This window comes from Eurytemora carolleeae, unplaced genomic scaffold (genome assembly GCF_000591075.1).
Source record: "Eurytemora carolleeae unplaced genomic scaffold, Eaff_2.0 scaffold207, whole genome shotgun sequence".
Taxonomy (NCBI): Eukaryota; Metazoa; Arthropoda; class Copepoda; order Calanoida; family Temoridae; genus Eurytemora; species Eurytemora carolleeae.
In genome coordinates, this window is record NW_019396121.1 from 328,816 (window position 1) to 344,647 (window position 15,832).

Consider the following 15,832-nt stretch of genomic DNA (forward strand, 5'->3'; position numbering starts at 1 on the left):
GAAACAACTGGTGAAATATTAGAAACGGCTTTACGCTATTATTTAGAAGTTGTACACCGTAAAAATGTCTGATTGGTATCAAATGGATCCTAAAGTTTTTCTCTACAATACTGCACTTTCAGCTCAACTACCATGTCTAGCCGGTCTCTCCCTTTAAGAAATATTTACTATGGGACTGTTACCTAATTAAAATAATGGTTACCCCTCTGAAAACATTGATGTAAGAAAAAAAAACTCAAAATATTTTGACCCAAAATGCAAGGTTTCATTCTTTCACAAAAAAAAAAAAATATTTTTGGGGATTCTCATTTTTGTTTCATGGATTTTCAAAATTTTAGACGAAAATCAAAAATTTTTGGAGAAATTTTTTTGTAATTCTGAGCATTCATAAACCTTATAGGGGTCATGTGAGGTCCCACACAAAATGTGGGTCCGGTCGGTTCAGCCTTTTGGACGTTTATTGGGTACAAACCGACAAACAAAGAGACATACAGAGTACAGACAAGGAAAGTATATATAAAGATTAATATCCGAACCTGTGAGAACAAGAGCATGATCCCAGTTAAGCTCTGAACTAGGAGGAGGGTTTTCATGCATCTGCCACTAAACAGGAGTCTTCAAATTTAACTCAAAGCAACCAAAAAAAAAATATTTGTATTCGTATCATACACCCCTCTACCCCTCTGTAAAATGGAAAATTTTAATTTAAATTTTGAATATTGCAAATAAACACATGCGACTCTAATTTTCTAATCTTTGGATGTTTCCAATTTTGATATTTGAAACTACAAATTCTGTTAAATTCTGAAATATCAAAGTTGTACAACAGGTACCATCAGGTTTCAAATATATAGGGAATAAACATTTAAAGATAAATTTTGATAAATCATTAAAAACTTTGAACACCAAAACTGTTCAATATTTATGATAAAGGTTAATTTCAACTTAGCACAAAATACTCTTGCAAATACTATTTTTAGAATTTATTTGAAAACATTCCTGAGCGAAATACTAGGACTTGAAATGCGAAAAAAAAACTTACTTGGCAAAAACTGTGCAAATATCGATCTATGTCATAAGATCTGACAAGGCCCGGAGGATCAGCCTGAAAAATAGAAATCGGGTTTATTAAATTAAATTAAATTTTAAAAAAACTAATTCTGAAAACGTATCCACCCCCAAAGTAGGAGTTTGCGCTCAAACTCAGGATTTACAGATAAGTTTAATATGTCTCAAATGAATCCAAAAGAAGTTTTCCACAGCACTGCATACTCAGTTCCATACCTTGCATTAACTCTTATCTACAGACCAGATTTTACCATGTTTAAATACTGCATTTGATTGTAAAATTAATAAATGTCATTCATGCCCTTATCAGAGTGAAAAAGGAAGATAAAGATTACATTCAATTACAGTTTTTTTGTTCTGTTGAAACTACACAGTTTTACATTGTCAGGAAACTGTATATATAAATATATAGAATGTCTCAGAAAATGTAAGAAAAGTTTATTCAGAGAAAGTTTTAAGCTCATGTTGCCACACCAATTAAAATACGAGGAAAAAATTTTTTTTTTCTGCAGCCGGGACAATAAAGGGGTGCCAATTTTCATACCCACTTTATTGTTCCCGGACAATAAAGTCAGGAACTGTAATGAAAAAAATGTTGTTACTAGGAATATAAAACCCCTCTTGAAGTAATTCAGGGGATATTAGTTTCAAAAATAACACTTGGCCCATTTCTAACACTGAGTGTTAGAAATGGGCACAAATTATAAGAGAGTAAAAGTCGATAATTGAAATTATAACCAAAATTTATTAAGCATGACGAGGACAAAAATTCCCAATTTAAAACCATTTTCTGGAATCTAAATTATAAAAGAAGTTCTTTTTATATTAAAACCCTTGACCGTTTTCAAGACAATGTCAGGTTTTCATTTTCCAACATATCCTGAATTTAAAACATTGTCGCGTTTTCGAGACAAAACCCACTTTCCCGTTTTTTAGTATAATCCTCAATTCAGATCAAAACTCACGTTTATAACTTACAAAATAAACTACTGAAAGTAAAAATTATCTTATGAAGACTAAATTAACTGCTAAATTATTTCTAAAATCTTTATTTCTCTATTTTATTTGTTGAATTAGAGAATAAAGTTGATTTAATTTCCCGAATTATTCTAAAAAACAATTTCCCTGATTTCTAGCTAAATCTATAAAGAACAAAATAATATTAAAATTTTGATTTCTCGATGCTGTAATGATTTTTAAATTATAAAATAAGTGTATTTTTTTGTTTTCTATTTTGCTTATATTTTACTGTGTCAAAAAATCATGTTTTGTTACGTAAGTGCGTACTGCGTAGATGCTTAAAAATTGACATTGATATGATATTCCGGTAATTGTCTTAAAACCAGGATATGTTCCGAAAACGGGACATGAACTGAAATGTGGTAATTATTTTAAAATATGTTCGAAAATGAAAACCAATATCGTCAAAAACTAATTCTCATACCTTATTATTAGTTTAAAGTAGGCATATAATGTTTTAATAGTTAGTTTTAGCCATTTTCAATGAATGTATGGTGTATTTTTGTTCGACTCGGCTTGGATTTAAATATATATATATACGCTAAAAAAAGATAACTTTGTAGATTTGGTGCATTTCTAACACTCAGTGTTAGAAATGGACCAAGTGTTTGTTTTGGAACTAATATCCCCTGTAATTTGCAAGTTTTCTTGAATTGAATCCTACTCCAGGGAGAAGTTTTCTTAACGATCTGAACAAATTAAACTTTGCAGATATTTTGCAACCTCAGCAGAACACTCAGTATAATTTGCCAGAGTATCACGTTTCTCAATCAAATACTAAGCTTAAGTCCACTATTTTGTACTTAAATATGCAAAAACTGCACTTAACTTAAAACTTGAATCTCAAACTCTGTATTAACTCGGCTCTTTACGTATCTAACCGTCTTTTCAGACATGAAATTAGTAGGAATCAAGATTTATTTAAAATCTTGACAACTATTTAATTCAAGTATGCATGCAGGGTTATTCACAAAGGTGCATGCATATTGTATAGGCCTAAAACTCCTTTAATATGACGAACTATGGTTTTTGCAATAAACAATGTTTTAATGTATCACGGAATATTTTTTTAAAGAAATAAACAAATTTACAGCAGCAGGGATTTATTATGTGTGTACACAATTATTGTGTAATGTACTGTCACCCAGAGCCCGAAATTTAAAAGAGTATCGTTGAACGAAACTCCCGAGTTTCCTTTTTGGGATCCTAACATTTGTGTAGATTTTGATTTAAGAGATTCGAAAAAATAAAGATTATAAACAAACTGAAAAAAATATTTCATTACAAAAATATTGATATTCACAAAACTGCCTAACCGCATTCGTGAAACCTGGGTTTTAAAACTGGTTTTCATAACGATACCCTGTCTTAAGTTTTGGGCTCAGAGTCCGAAATTTAAAAGAGATACAGCCGTTATCTTCAATTTTAATTTAATTCAATAATCTTTAAACTTTTCAAGAGTTGTCTTTCTATATATTTACGTGAAAAAAAGCAGAAAATAATTTAAAAGAAAAAAGTAAAAAATTTTGTTTAGAGGGTCAAACTATGATCGAAAGTCACAGTTTGAGGGGCAAAAGGGCCAAGCAAGGTTATAATGAAAGGAAAGTTAATTGCAGTTGCGTATACTCTGCGTACATATTGAAACCAGTTCTCTCTGGGCGGATTTTGTAAACAAAATAGATTCATCAGTGTTCGTTTAGTATCCGAGGAGGTAAAAACATTAAATTTTGATATTTTTGATAATTGACATAATAGTTTCCTATGACCAGAATATTTCATTGATTTTTTATGTGAAAGATGGATCCCATGTCAGGCTTCGACATCCGTCTTACGTGTTAACATTACCGCCATTTTTAGTCAGTACACTGCAGTACAAAAGATGCGTACTTGATGAAATAACTTTCCTTGCATTATAACCTTGGGGCCAAGGATCAAACTGTTTAATTAGCGTACTGTATGCACTTGTAGAGTTTTTCTGTCCTTTATCTGTTTATTTTCTGGGTGTAGGAACTCAAATGCAAGTTTTGTTTATAATGTTACTTAATTTTGTTGTTCAATAATGCAAGTCATACAATAAAACAAATTGAAGTTTTTTATCAGATCCTTTTTTGTAACTGGATGGAACTACTTGCAGAAACCTTCCCTTTTAATACTAGAAAGTAGATACAGGGTGTCCCACATCATATTAGATAGTAGAAACAGGGTGTCCCATATCATATTAGATATAAGTAGATACAGGGTGTCCCATATCATATTAGATAGTAGATACAGGGTGTCCCATAACATATTAGATAGTATTATGAATAGATAACATCCTTAAATGAGCTGTTCTGATTTAATAAAATTGACCTGGAGTATTTCTAAACGTTTGATGAGAAACTTCATATTTACTCCTAGGCTTGGATCTGAGTACAGGAGTTCAACCTAAACAAGATATATATTATACTAGCTGAAGGGCCCGTGAAAAAAAATGTGAAAGTTTAAGTTCCAGGTAAAGCTGGGTTCCCAAGCTAGTCTACATGTATATAATGTACTTGTATTAATCTCTGTTTTGGTGGTTTGTTTGAATGTCTGATCATAACTCAGGAACCACAATTAAGAATGTTCTTAGATTTGTAAAAAAAATTTAAGATTAGAGGGTTAATTTTTACATGGGAAAACTCAGTTTTCAGGTAAAGCTACATATGATTCTTTATGATTCTATGTAAAGCTTACCGCATTTATGATCGCTAGAACAACCTGAACTATATTCTCGTCAGTATTTAAAGGAAAATTCTCCGCCATATACCTGAACATAACAATCAAATTCTCACCCATATACCTGAACATAACAATCAAATTCTCCGCCATATACCTAAATATTACAATCAAATTCTCACCCATATACCTGAACATAACAATCAAATTATCCGCCATATACCTAAACATTAAAATCAAATATTCCGTCATATACCTAAACATTAAAATCAAATATTCCGTCATATACCTAAACATAACAATCAAATTCTCAACCATATACCTAAACATAGCAATCAAATTCTCCACCATATACCTAAACATAGCAATCAATTTCTCCTACATATACCTAAATCAAATTCTCCGCCATATACCTAAACATTACAATCAAATTCTCAGTCATATGCCTAAAAATTACAATCAAATTATCCGCCATATACCTAACCATAACTATCAAATTCTCCTACATATATACCTAAACATTACGATCAAATTCTCCGCCATACACCTAAACATTACAATCAAATTCTCCGCCATATACCTAAACATAACAATTAAATTCTCCGCCATATACCTGAACATAACAATCAAATTCTCCGCCATATACCTGAACATAACAATTAAATTCTCCGCCATATACCTGAACATAACAATCAAATTATCCGCCATTGCCTAACCATAACAATCAAATTCTCCGCCATATACCTAAACATTACAATCAAATTCTCCATAATATACCTAATCATAACAATCAAATTCTCCTACATATATACCTAAACATTACGATCAAATTCTCCGCCATATACCTAAACATAACAAACAAATTCTCCTGCATATACCTAAACATATCAATCAAATTCTCCTAAATATACCTGAACATATCAATGAAATTCTCCGCCATATACCTAAACATTACAATCAAACCATGTTTTACAGTAAACAGCTAGACCATGTTATACAGTAAACAGCTAGACCATGTTTTACAGTGAACAGCTAGACCATGTTGTACAGTAAACAGCTATACCATGTTGTACAGTAAACGGCTAGACCATGTTATACAGTAAACAGCTAGACCATGTTGTGCAGTAAACAGCTATACCATGTTGTACAGTAAACAACTATACCATGTTGTACAGTAAACAGCTATACCATTTAGTACAGTAAACAGCTATACCATGATGTACAGTAAGCAGCTATACCATGTTGTACAGTAAACAGCTAGACCATGTTGTACAGTAAGCAGCTAGACCATGTTGTACAGTAAACAGCTAGACCATGTTGTACAGTAAACAGCTAGACCATACCAGGATAGGGTAATGCTTTAAAATTAAAAAAATATGAAAAATGCCACGCATAAGAAAAAACCAACCTATGTAGATCCCGATCTATGAAAACCGCAAGCTCCATGAAGTATTTCTCTCTGGAACGAAACTCATCTTGAGGACGAAGTTCAGGTTTAGCAGCTCCGGGATAGAATGAATCCCTGTATCCTGGTTCAGGACGGGTTCGAGATTCGTCTCCTCCGTTGGGGAAGTATAAATGGTCATCCCATATTCTTTCCTCACCCTGGATCCAAATAATTCATAAGTTTTGACTAACACGAATCATTCCTTGAATTTATTTTTAATAAATGAATCCTGAAAAAATGAATTATGGAAATTACTTTCAATGAATAAGGCACGAACAACAAGAATGAATTAGGGATGAATACCTTGAATGAATTAGGGATAAATACCTTGAATGAATTAGGGATGAATACCTTGAATGAATTAGGGTTGAATACCTTAAATAAATTATGGTTGAATACCTTGAATGAATTATTAGGGATGAATGCCTTAAATGAATTAGGGATAAATACCTTAAATGAATTAGGAATGAATGCCTTAGATGAACTAGGGATGAATACCTTGAATGAATTAGGGATAAATTCCTTAAATGAATTAGGAATGAATGCCTTAAATGAATTAGGGATGAATACCTTAAATGAATTAGGGATGAATAACTTTAATGAATAAGGGTTTAATACCTTAAATGGATTAGGGATGAATACCTTAAATAAATTAGGGATGAATACCTTGAATGAATTAGGGATGAATACCTTAAATAAATTAGGGATGAATACTTTGAATAAATTAGGGATGAATACCTTAAATGAATTAGGGATAAATGTATCAGGATGAACTTGAAGATATCTTCTCTGGACACGTGAGAAATCAGAATTTCTGAAAAAAAGATAATTTTTCAGCAAAAAGAAAAAGCTCAGAGCCTTTAAAATTTCAAATAGTTATGACATAAAGTACGATACTTAAAATACGTTTGAATACTTGGAAAATATGAGAAAGAAAAATTTAAAAATATCTGTAGAAGATCTTAGCATTGTGCTTGTAAAAGAGTTCAGAATATTTTTTTTACTTACGTTGTTTTATTTTGTTTAAGATCCGATGAACTATGTGCACACGGCTCTTTCCATTTTGCTTTCCTAAAAAGATAAACTAAGGTTTAAACGTTAATCTTAAACGATTGATCGTTATATCCAATGCGGGCCCTTGTAAATTCAAGAATAAATGCTTAATTAAAGGTTATCCTGCAGAATATGTATACCACGGAATATTGAAAAGGAATTTAATTAATCTGTAAATGTAGAAACGTGGAACAATAAAATTTAGTGTTTAGAATTATCTAAAAATAAGATGGGGACCTGGATTCCAGTGTTTAGAATTACCTAAAGATAAGATGGGGACCTGGACTCCAAGGTTTAGAATTACCTAAAGATAAGATGGGGACCTGGACTCCAATGTTTAGAGGTATACCTAAAGATAAGATGGGGACCTGGACTCCAGTGTTTAGAATTATTTAAAGATAAGATGGGGACCTGGAGTCCAGTGTTTAGAATTACCTAAAGATAAGATGGGGACCTGGAGTCCTAGTGTTTAGAATTACCTAAAGATAAGAAGGGGGTTTGGAGTCCAGTGTTTAGAATTACCTAAAGTTAAGATGGGGACCTGGAGTCCAGTGTTTAGAATTACCTAAAGATAAGATGGGGTACTGGACTCCAAGGTTTAGAATTATCTAAAGATAAGATGGGGACCTGGACTCCAAGGTTTAGAATTACTTAAAGATAAGATGGGGACCTGGAGTCCAGTGTTTAGAATTACCTAAAGATAAGATGGGGACCTGGACTCCAAGGTTTAGAATTACTTAAAGATAAGATGGGGACCTGGAGTCCAGTGTTTAAAATTACCTAAAGATAAGATGGGGACCTGGACTCCAATGTTTAGAATTACCTAAAGATAAGATGGAGACCTGAAGTCCAGTGTTTAGAATTACCTAAAGATAAGATGGGGACCTGGAGTCCAGTATTCTAAATCTCGTTTTTTCCTCCTTCCCCTTCTCCCGTCCCCTTCTCTCCACTCCTCCTTCCTGGAGCCTCCTGCCAGGGGTTTAATCACGTAGTAATCTGTTTCTGAGGTTAAAACTCCTCGCTGATAAATAATAATATATTAAATCTTTTTCATATTCACATTCTTATTCAATACCTTGTGAACATCAAAGACGACATTTAAAAATAGACTATATAGGGTTACCCACAAGGGATGAGACTTCAGAGACGACTGTACGGAATTCATACTGTCTATATATTAGACAGAATAAGACTTCATAGACAAGTATATGGAATCATCCTCTTTTCTTATATATAAGTAAATTAGGACGTCATCAAAGTACCATCCTTTGTGGGTAACCCTTTTTTCCATTTTGGACGTTATACTTTTTAAATTTCTTTTAAAAAATCGTGATTAAAAATCGTTAGAATCATAAAATGTAAACGCCATAGTCTTTATAGACGATGATTAACGAAATTTTAATTTAATAATGTTTAATTAAAATCATCTTTAAATTTTCAAATCATCTTTTCAAAGAAGCTTACAACATCTTCTTTTCAACTTTTTCGGTGTATTTTTTTAAAAAAGAAAAGTAAAAAATTACTTTTTAAAATTCAAAGAATTATTTTCTTATTTTAAATTAGAAAAGGTTGATACAAAAAGAGACTCACAAATCCAGCGCATAGATTAATCGCCATTTTCTCCCCAGTTTCAGTTCTAGATACACCCTGTTGTTTGAACCAAACAATTTTTTTGTTCTAAAATTCGTTTTGAACATTTCTAAGGAGCTAAAAGAACTGATAACTCACAATTTATAATTTTCTTATCTTTATATCGTTGCAACCTGATGTTGCCAAATCTTTGGTTACAAATTATAAAATTAGAAATAAAACTCTAGTTCTGTTTACAAATATTATTAAAAAGTATTCCCAGGTGGGAAGTTGCTCAGAGTTGAAAAAAGCGCCAAATTTTTTTTTTAAGAATTTATAATTTTGGTTTCCTTGTAGAGACATGATTGAGAGAAGGATGATAAATCTAGAATATCTGTAGAATCATCTCTGAAAATAAAATTAATTAGAATTAGAAAAATTAGTTCCAAACTTTATAATAACTGGTATTTTGTGCGTGGAGTTGCGGGATTTTTAAAAATGATTAAAACGACATTCGATCGTTGTATCATACTTAAAACAATGAAAAAAGTGTGGTCTGTTAGTTTAACTTTTAATATTCCTATACAAACATACTTCATGAACTTTGGAAAACAATATATTTCTCAATAATTTTGCGTTGTTTGAAAAACGAATAATTTGAAAAGATATGATCAAATATCTTCGAATTGATTTATAAGACTTTTAATATTATGTTTCGCACGAATAAAAACCCAAAAACTCTAAACTAAACTTAAAGAAAAGGTCAAAGGAATTGAATTTTAGCACAAGCTCTGATGCTATTGCTAAAGAGAGAAAAAGGAACAAACTTGGATTTACTGACCCCTATATCTTTGCATCTCAATGACGTAGACCTTTTATATTAAATACTCTAAGGTTAAAAATATCAAAGGTTTTCACGATTAGGTTGCAAAAGATTGGGATAAGAAAGTTTGAAAGTGTGGCAAAGACTCAAATTCAAAATACAACAATATTTGTAAAAAAGTATAACCTGCGGACCATAAGAACTGAATGGTTCGTGAGCGGAGGCGAGGTTTCTGTAAGTGAAAAATCAAATTTTCTTCCCAGAGCTGTAAACTTGAATTCAACAGCTGCAGAACTATCTGCGTCCCTATACCGGCGAAATCAAATCAATTTAGGATTTCTTAAAGAGAAAGGGGGTATAGGCTGATCCCGAATTGAATTCGGGTTTGAGCGCTACCAAGAGAAAATGGTTAAATATTCCCTATAATTTTTAGCGAACAGTCCTTTCAAACACAGAACATTTTTGTTTACCGACCAAAAGGACCAGCAGAAACCACAATTTCCTAGTTTAGTCATGTATTTAAATAATTCTGTAATTCAAAATCACCCCAAGAATTATTTTTCAAAACAAGCCACTTTGGTTATAGTAAAATAAAAAAAGCTAAGTGTTGTTTGAGTATATATACATAAAGTGATAATTATACAAGTATATATACATAAAGTGATAATTATACAAGTATATTTACATAAGTGATAGTTATACAAGTATGTATATACATAAAGTGATAATTATAAAAGTAGTGATAATTATACAAGTATATATACATAAAGTGATAATTATACAAGTATATTTACATAAAGAGATAATTATTCAAGTATAGATACATAAAGTGATAAGTATACAAGTTTATTTACATAAAGGAATACAAGTATATATACATAAAGTGATAATTATACAAGTATATATATACATAAAGTGATAATTATACAAGTATATATACATGAAGTGATAGTTATACAAGTATGTATATACATAAAGTGATAATTATAAAAGTATATATACAATTATACAAGTTTATTTACATAAAGTGATAATTATACAAGTATATTTACATAAAGAGATAATTATTCAAGTATATATACATAAAGTGATAATTATACAAGTATATTTACATAAAGAGATAATTATTCAAGTATATATACATAAAGTGATAAGTATACAAGTTTATTTACATAAAGGGATACAAGTATATTTACATAAAGTGATAATTATACAAGTATATTTACATAAAGTGATAATTATATAAGAATATTTACATAAAGTGATTATTATACAAGTTTATATACATAAAGTGATAATTATATAAGAATACTTAATTAAACAAGTATATTTTCATAAATTTTACTGAATACCAAGATAAACCATAAAAACTTCTTCCTTCAAGTTCCAAGGGTAAGCATTTAAACAAAGTTATAATTGGATTTTAAACAATATTAAGTTTTGTGCAAATACTAAATTTACTAGATGCGAAAGTGTATAGCTTTCTAGCATTTGAGAAACTTAAAGAGTCGTCAGAGAAGTAATCCTCCATTTTGGAAAGGACACATACACGTGTAACATACATACATACATATCAGAGCTTTATATTACATGACAATGTTTGATTTGTTTTTGATTCCTGGTCGATCTTTTTCGTCTTCGTAGTTTAGGAATAAACAGGTCCTGCGCATCCCAATCTAGAAATATTTATATTTATTTACTTTATTATTTATTTATCATTACTTATTATCATTATTTATTTCATAACATATCAAACAATCAATAACTTTCGATCAAATTTTTGCAAATGATTAAGATTAGAATAGATTTAAATACTTTATGAAAAATATTTAGAAAATAGTTTTTCTCACAACCTTCTGAATTTACAATCTGGGTTTTAAAAAAGAAATTCCAACTTACCATTGTCATTTTGAAAGAACCCGAGATCTGGGAAGGACGCCGTCTGAACAAATTGATGATGAGTATTATTTTCGTTGTTGTAGTCAAAATGTCAACTGCAGATAAAACAGTAAATAAAACCGTAAATAAAACAGTAAATAAAACAGTAATTAAAACCGTAAATAAATCTGTAGATAAAACAGTAAATAAAACAGTAATTAAAACCGTGAATAAAACCGTAAATAAATCTGTAGCTAAAACCGTAATTAAAAACAGTAAATAAAACCGTAATTAAAACCGTAAATTAAACAGTAAATAAATCAGTAAATAAAACAGTAAATAAAACCGTAATTAAAATAGTAAATAAAACAGTAAATAAAACCGTAAATAAAACCGTAAATAAAACAGTAAATAAAACCGTAAATAAAACAGTAAATAAAACCGTAAATAAAACAGTAAATAAAACCGTAAATAAAACAGTAAATAAAACCGTAAATAAAACAGTAAATAAAACCGTCGTAAATAAAACCGTAAATAAAACAGTAAATAAAACAGTAAATAAAACCGTAAATAAAACAGCAAATAAAACCGTAAATAAAACAGTAAATAAAACAGTAATTAAAACAGTAAATAAAACCGTAAATAAAACCGTAAATAAAACCGTAAATAAAACTGTAGATATAACCGTAACTAAAACCGTAAATAAAACCGTAAATAAAACAGTAGATAAACAGCAGATACCAGTGAAAGTATACCAATACACATAATTGAAAAAAAGAAAAAAAGGCTAGATTTTTCATCATTTGGTGAGGTATTGAAATGATTTCAAATGTTCCACTAATTATAGATTTGTTTAAGATGAAAAGAAATGTCACTCAGACCATATCATTATTCTTTTGAAAATTCTTAATAATTAAAATTTACATTCTCTTTAGTTAGACAATGACTTATCTCTGTTAACTGGGTAAAAGATTTGTTAAAATTCTTTACTACAGCAAAGACGAGGGGGAAAATGTTTGACTAAAGTTCAGTATTACATAGGAACAATTGTACTTTTGTGTGTTATTAAAAATACTTCACAAAAGTCAAAAGTGGGATTTTCCCCCTAACCTACAAATTTCAAATTAATTATCAGTGAGTAAAAGTAGAGATAAAGTGGTTTTTGACATTTCACTTTAAGCTAAAGTAAATCGAAGATAAGATTGAAATCTTATATGTTTTCCATCGTAACTCCTTTGCATGATTGCTGAGCAATTAAAAAGAATATCTCCTATGTAACCAGTTAAATTAGCTTTTCTTATTCTTGTGCTTAAAATAAAACCTAGAGAAGATAGGAGATCACAAAGTCCTACAAGTGATGTCGCAAAGAATTTATCTTCTCCTTCGGTCTTGTTTGCAATGATTCAATTTCATTGATGGAAGAGAGAGAGAGAGATATTCAAACCTCAAGTTGAGTTAGAAAATTCAAAATGATATTTTGACTTGAGTGAATCTCAAAAATAAATGCTAACATTGATTAGAAAAAAAGAGAATTTTATATGATTGCCTTTGTATAAAACGTGCAGTCTTTTAAAAAATTCATCTTAAGGTGTATATTTAGACCCCCTGGCATCGTATTTTACCTCAAACATTAATAAAATTGGACAAAATTACAAGGTAAACCGATTATTTTAGAGGTTTCAAGTTTCAACTAGTGTATTTGAGAATTTTTGAACTGAAGAAGAACGGTATGAGTCTTCATGGCACTAATCATTATAATAAAAACATATTTAAAAAATGTCATATCTGCAAAGGCCATTTGAAAAAAAATGTAAATCTTTCTCAAAAAAAAATAAAATAAGTTTTTCGAAAATATTTAATTTTATTGAAAAAAATAGAAGGAGGGGGGAGATAGATAGATAGATAGATAGATAGATAGATAGATAGATAGATAGATAGATAGATAGATAGATAGATAGATAGATAGATAGATAGATAGATATACCTGTATATGGGGTAGAAGTAGAAGAGAAGAAAGGAGTAGGTTAGGAAAACAGAAATTAAATTTCATAATTATCTTTTTAGTTTCACTTTCTCCATTTTATTTTTAGTGTTTTCATTTGTTTTCATTACGCAATTCTCTTAGTTGATACTCATTTAGTTAACACCTAGATTTTGTCTAAACAAAAATGTATTTGTATCATGTCACAGCTTATTTTACGCAATTTGTTATCTGTTGCTTTAAAGTTAAGAATAAATAACTTTAACTACGTTGGTGGCTCTACGAAAGCTCTCAAAAATCAGTTTAAATATGTTGTCAATTGTAATTTCAATTGTGTTGGTTTTATTCTAAAAGAAGATCACGGTTCACTGATTCATTGCTTCAACCCACCTGGAGTAAATAGGTTCAATTTGAATCTGAGTACAAACCTAATCTAACTTGTGGTTCTATGCTCCAGGAAGAATAAGAGCACTCAAACTCACTTGTTAATCTCACTTAATGCTCTTTGTTATTGTTGTTTTTGGTTTGCAGTTTTTAATTTAAAAAAAAACAAAGAAAAGTTAGAAAACAGAAACCAAAGAATGATGAAGGAACTCGTGGATTGATTCAATTTGCATTTTTATTCCTGAAACTGTTTAAAATATCACATTGTATGATCAATTAGAAATACTGTTTCGATATCACTTAATGCAAACAGTGCATTTTTAACCATATCAAGGCCATATTTATCGCTACAAAAATCTTTACATATTTATTTATAACAGTCTATTTATGAACAGTGTATTCATCTGTAAAATGTATATTTATCTATTAACTGTGTATTCATCTGTAAAATGTATATTTATCTATTAACAGTGTATTTATTTGTAAGATGTATATTTATCTATTAATAGTGTATTCATCTATAAATAGTGTATTTATTTGTAAAATGTATATTTATCTATTAACAGTGTATTTATCTATTAACAGTGTATTTATTTGTAAAATGTATATTTATCTATATATACATTTTACAAATAAATAACAGTGTATTTATCTATTAACAGTATATTTATCTATTAACACTGTATTTATCTATTAACAACAGCGCATTTATCTATTAACCCTATTCCTGCTGGGGGGGGGGTCAATTTGACCCCCCCCCCTGTAGTTTTTTTTACATAACTCAAAAAGTATTGGTCTGAGGCTGTTGAAATTTTCTGACTTTTCTTACATACCAAAGCCTTCCCTTTAGGCCTAAAACCGGGCTTTAATACTAACTGCCTGAGTCCCCAGGCACACTGCCTGAATGACTGCTTTTTCCTGTAACAAACTAAATCTTTGTTTTGACCCACTTCCACTTGTCAGATTTTGATAAAATTTAGCATTTTGGAAAGCCTTTGACATAAGGAAACGAATTGCACAAGTTTTGCGAAAAAAAATTCAAATTTTTTGCAAACTACCTGTCAAAGGAAATTTGCACATTTTTAGTTTTTCTTGATTAAAAATCAGGTTATTTAAAATTTTGCAAAACTTTTTGCATATTTGAAATGGCATGGTCAAGGGCTTTTCAAAAATGTATAATTTTTCATTTTTTGGACAAATTTTTTTTGCAAACAATTTTACTATATAACTGGATTTTGCAATAAAAAATTCAATTTCGGCAAATTTGCAAATTTTTTTGCAGATTCTAAAAGTAGAGCACAAGAGCTTTGCAATGATGTATCATTTGTCATATTTGGACATCAAACATGGGATTTAGAGGGGGGGTCAAATTGACCCCCCCCAGCATATCCTGGTTTTCAAGTACCCCAGCAGAGATAGGGTTAACTGTATATGTATCTATTAACTGTATATTTATCTATTAACACTGTATTTATCTATTAACAGTGTATTTATCTATTAACAGTGTATTTATCTATTAACAGTGTATTGAATACTGAACTAAATACCGAATAAAGGAAGAGGAAGAATAGAAGGGCTCCGCCCCAGTAATCTACTGGTGACGGAAACTGAAAAGATGATTAATTAATGAAACTGGGTTCAGAAAACAATTCTCAAATGTAGAATTGCAAGCTAATCTGCTAGAAATCTATTGGCACGAAAAAAAATTAATCTAATTTTTAAAAACTTATATATACAGTGATAATCAGTGTCTGGTAAAACTATTTAGTTTGTAACAACATCAAATACACTTAAGTATCGCTATAATGTCGTCTTTCTATTCCATTGTTTTCTGGTTATTACTGTAGATATATACGTCCCTCACATAAAAAATGTAAATTAGTTTTTCCACGCATTTTTGATATTTAGTGAT

The 15,832-nt window shown here is 30.1% G+C and overlaps 1 protein-coding gene across 3 annotated transcripts in view; it reads right to left on the reverse strand.

Annotated features, from left to right (window-relative positions):
* The window catches only part of LOC111695564 (A disintegrin and metalloproteinase with thrombospondin motifs 18), a 31,795-nt gene extending 17,629 nt beyond the window's left edge, over positions 1 to 14,166 (reverse strand). For all 3 annotated transcript variants that reach the window (XM_023464929.1, XM_023464928.1, XM_023464930.1), the window contains exons 1-14: positions 13,540 to 14,166; positions 11,577 to 11,619; positions 11,296 to 11,353; positions 9,864 to 9,983; positions 9,205 to 9,262; positions 8,876 to 8,932; positions 8,152 to 8,306; positions 7,241 to 7,303; positions 6,971 to 7,046; positions 6,194 to 6,390; positions 4,804 to 4,876; positions 4,438 to 4,512; positions 1,043 to 1,105; positions 537 to 603 (exon numbers count right to left, since the gene is read on the reverse strand). In XM_023464929.1, coding sequence (XP_023320697.1) covers positions 537 to 603; positions 1,043 to 1,105; positions 4,438 to 4,512; positions 4,804 to 4,876; positions 6,194 to 6,390; positions 6,971 to 7,046; positions 7,241 to 7,303; positions 8,152 to 8,306; positions 8,876 to 8,932; positions 9,205 to 9,262; positions 9,864 to 9,983; positions 11,296 to 11,353; positions 11,577 to 11,619; positions 13,540 to 13,605 — 1,171 coding nt within the window. In that variant the 5' untranslated portion in view covers positions 13,606 to 14,166. The remainder of the gene's footprint in view (positions 1 to 536; positions 604 to 1,042; positions 1,106 to 4,437; positions 4,513 to 4,803; positions 4,877 to 6,193; positions 6,391 to 6,970; positions 7,047 to 7,240; positions 7,304 to 8,151; positions 8,307 to 8,875; positions 8,933 to 9,204; positions 9,263 to 9,863; positions 9,984 to 11,295; positions 11,354 to 11,576; positions 11,620 to 13,539) is intronic.
* Between the last annotated feature and the right edge of the window lie 1,666 nt (positions 14,167 to 15,832).